At 36.0% G+C, this 3,910-nt stretch overlaps 1 protein-coding gene across 1 annotated transcript; it reads left to right on the top strand.

Moving 5' to 3' along the window:
- The first annotated feature begins 474 nt into the window (after positions 1–474).
- LOC136217455 (protein LEAD-SENSITIVE 1) lies at positions 475–3,675 on the top strand. Its single transcript, XM_066004054.1, has 2 exons — positions 475–775; positions 2,783–3,675. The coding sequence occupies exons 1-2, from the start codon at positions 682–684 to the stop codon at positions 3,460–3,462; spliced, it is 774 nt and encodes a 257-aa protein (XP_065860126.1). The 5' UTR covers positions 475–681; the 3' UTR covers positions 3,463–3,675.
- The last annotated feature ends 235 nt before the right edge of the window (positions 3,676–3,910 follow it).

A 3,910-nucleotide genomic window follows, 5' to 3' on the forward strand; every position in this document is an offset into this window, starting at 1 on the left:
GCGAACCAAACGCCCGTTATTTGACAGATAGTTATTGATATATTAGTAGATTATTTAACCAATGAAATGTCAATTTTGTATATTAGGGATAATTAGGGTAATTATGCATTTTTTGACGACACATTTAGACTTTATCCGATTGTTAAGTATTGAAAGTGGTGGTAGGCCATAAACCAGAAGGAATCACTTAAGAACAAGGCAAAGAATCCTAAGTATATGATTAATGATTTGAAATCTCCATATTTTGGACCCAAGGAAAACGGCATTGCTTTTCCCTGTTTTGTCTTCTTCTGAAATCATGCCTAGATTACCATATCAGATAACGAATCAAATTAATTACACGTTAATACTTCACATTATAAGATTACATTTCTATAACTAATATATAGTTAATTCCAGTTCTACCCTTCATTCGGAAAGTCAAGAGCAATAATAAACAGCAGATCATCAATCAATTTTTTAAAAGAACATAATTACGTTGCATACGTGTTTTTAGATGGTAAAGGTCGTTGAGCAGATAGCGATGAAGGCCAATCATATTTATTCCGCAATATATAACATTATATGCGTTTTTTATTAGCTCACTTTGAAACTCTGAAATGGTATGATTAGCGGTGGCGATTGTTGGGAAGTGTAAATTTACAAGTGAGTGAACAAAACCAAGCAGCGGCAGTGACGGAGATGGGTCTGCTCAGCCATAAAGTGGAGAGAAGTGAAATCAGACCTGGGGATCACATCTATACTTACAGAGCTGTCTTCACTTACTCTCATCACGGTATATCTCTCCTCCGTTTTACAATTTCGCAATGTGGATCCCTTTCTATGATTACCGTTTTTAGGGATAAATTTGGTTCCATGGCTACCGTTTCCATCTATTTGATCATAATGTTATAGAAATGAACTGATTCGTTTTGAATTTTAGTTAAAATTTCTTTGATTTCTCTAAAGGTGTTAACCAATGGTCTACGTTTAATTCGCTCTCTCTCTCTCTGGTATCTTGTCAATTTTTCATGTCTGGAGATTGACGATAATTATAAATATGCGAATGATATCGTTTTTGGTGGAGAGTATTACCGTTTTCCCCCAAAAAATTCAGTGAAATGTGAAGACAAGGTTGGTTTTCCAGCAATTTTTTCAACTTCCTATCGCAAAATTGAACTGGACCTTGTCAGTCACGCAGAGGACTTTAGGCCTTAGGTTTTTGTTTTTCCCTCTGCTTTATGATTTTTGGCTTAACAGATACTTATGAAGAAAGATACATAGAGATGTCAATCTTGTCCATTTATGTTTAATGAGTTCTTTTAATTGCTCCAAATACCTCATAAGGATGTCTTGTGGGTTTGAATTTGTGGGATTAACAAACGGATTCTGTACTAACCTCTAAGAATTTGCATGCGAATAGAAGAAGAAAAAAATGGTTTAGGACAATAATTTGACCAGTTGTACATTGTATTTTACTGATCAATGTGGCCTGGTGCGGTTGTGGTATATGTATGTTAGTCTTATTTTGAGTTTGGTGTGAATTCAATGACAGAGGGAATACAAGTAACAATGGTTGAGAACATAATGGGAACACCGAGATTGAACTGAATGACAAATATTAACAATGACATGCAACTTTTAGTCTCTCAAAAGATCGTAGTCATGGAATCCGTATATTTTTTAGCCAACCCCAGTTGGTGGGGATACAGACTTGATTATTGTTGTTATTCTGCGTTTTGGGTCCGTATCCGTTTCAGTTTATGTTTTTTTTAAGGCTATGTTTTAGAAATAAAGTTTCCCGGTGTCCGTGCAACACAGTTGTTATTAATTGGGGGTGGTGAAAATTCAAGGAACTTCAAGATGCCCAGATAATTATAGCAATGTAGACATGTGCTGTTGATGCTGGTAACTTGAGCGACATATTTGTGTTACAGTTACAGTTACAGTTACTGATATTTCTATTTGATTTTTATGGAAGTTATTCTTCCACAGTAGTTTAGCTGTTGAGCCTACCTATAAATTAAATCCTATTTTGGTTTTTGGAGGCATGATTAGTTATCGGACTCCCTGCTAATCATCTTGAGTTACTTAGATCATCTTTCAATGTGCCATGATGTGTTTCCACTCCATCTTCCTAAACTGGAAAACTAGTGGATCTGGTCATTTCCAAGCATTTCAAATTGTACATGTATTATGTGGTTATTTTGAATTTAAGATGCAGCTATTTTATAGGAGACTTCTTAAATAAAGGGAGCTGGAAATGTTAATTTATGGATTTCCAGGTTAGCTCAAAACAGATCTAATTTCCTACTCTACTCATTTTGGCGTGATAATAATAGATTAATATCTATAGATGTTATTTTTCTGTGATATTGTTTTTAAATGATTGTTACTGGATTTCATCTCATTGTTAACCTTATTTTATCATGTTTGATGGTATGGATAAGTTAAATGATCTAAATTGTAAAATAAGTTAGCAGGTGCAGCTTCTCCATGTTGGAATGGGTAAATTTAAATTGTCATGCTCGGTCTTCCATATTCAAAGTAACATTTTCTGTTACATCTTACTCTTTATTGTATAACAAGCATAATCCAAGTTCAGTATTTCTTCCTCCTAAAATTTTATTCTCAATGTTTTATTTGCCCTTGTTGATAATGATAATAAATCTTGAAAGTCTTAGAAGGAAACAGAATTTACACAAAAGGGTTTTATTAGAAAATTCTTGTGCATCCTATTTATATGCAAGAGTCCTAAGGGAAACATAACATAACTAACAAAAATCATCAATTGAATGTCTAGGTGTCTTTGTTGGTGGAAGCAAGGTGGTCCATTTTAGACCCAGGCAGATTGCAAATTCAAGCTCTGATATATCTGATGTTTACGAATCAAATGTGGCATCATCATGTGAAATTCCTGACTGCGGATTCAGGCAACCCAACAGCGGGGTAGTCCTCACCTGCTTAGACTGCTTCTTGGGAAAAGGATCTCTTTTCCGTTTCGAATATGGGGTACCTCCCTCTGTCTTTCTAGTGAAAGTACGCGGAGGCACATGTACTACTGCACCATCTGATCCATCAGGCACAGTTATCCACAGAGCAATGTATCTTCTTCAAAACGGATTTGGAAATTACGACATTTTTCAGAACAACTGCGAGGATTTCGCTATGTACTGTAAATCAGGCCTTCTAATAATGGACAAACTGGGTGTTGGAAGAAGTGGTCAAGCTTCTTCTGTCATTGGTGCTCCATTAGCAGCTCTTCTTTCGTCCCCTCTGAAGTTGCTAATGCCAAGTCCTGTTGGTGTTGCAACAGTAACAGCTGGAATGTATTGTATGAGCAGATACGCCACTGATATAGGCGTTCGGAGTGATGTGATCAAGGTAGCTGTCGAAGACCTGGCCGTGAACCTAGGCTGGGGAAATCCAGATGAGGAAGTCTCCGAGGTCAATGAAACTTCAAACCAACTGATCACCTTGTAACCTAATTCAGCAATCTCCATGCGGTGCTATTTGTCGAATGTCATTGTCGATATACAGCTGGTAAGAAATTGTCAACTCAGGAAGCTCATTGTTTTATTTGTTTTGTGGGAATTTAGAACAGGTTTGAAAATGTATTGAACTGCTAAATGATATGCTCTATATTGTCATTGACTTTGTGAAATTCCATGTTCATAGTGTTGGCGGTTTGCGAAAGCTGATTTAGTAGTAAAGGATGATCATCTGGTGTGCTGCCTTTATTTGAATGGACAAAATCAGAGTTGAATCACATTAGTCAATAATTCTTACTACTAGCATCATCATATAGTCATTCTGTTTAAAATGTGCCATTTCCTTGTCTCGCTGGTTGCCAATCTTTTTTTATTGCAGCATACATTTTACAAATTCTGACCAAACAAATCTTCAATGTTTGTCAATAATTCAGTTTTCG

Source organism: Euphorbia lathyris, chromosome 2, assembly GCF_963576675.1.
Source record: "Euphorbia lathyris chromosome 2, ddEupLath1.1, whole genome shotgun sequence".
Taxonomy (NCBI): domain Eukaryota; kingdom Viridiplantae; phylum Streptophyta; class Magnoliopsida; order Malpighiales; family Euphorbiaceae; genus Euphorbia; species Euphorbia lathyris.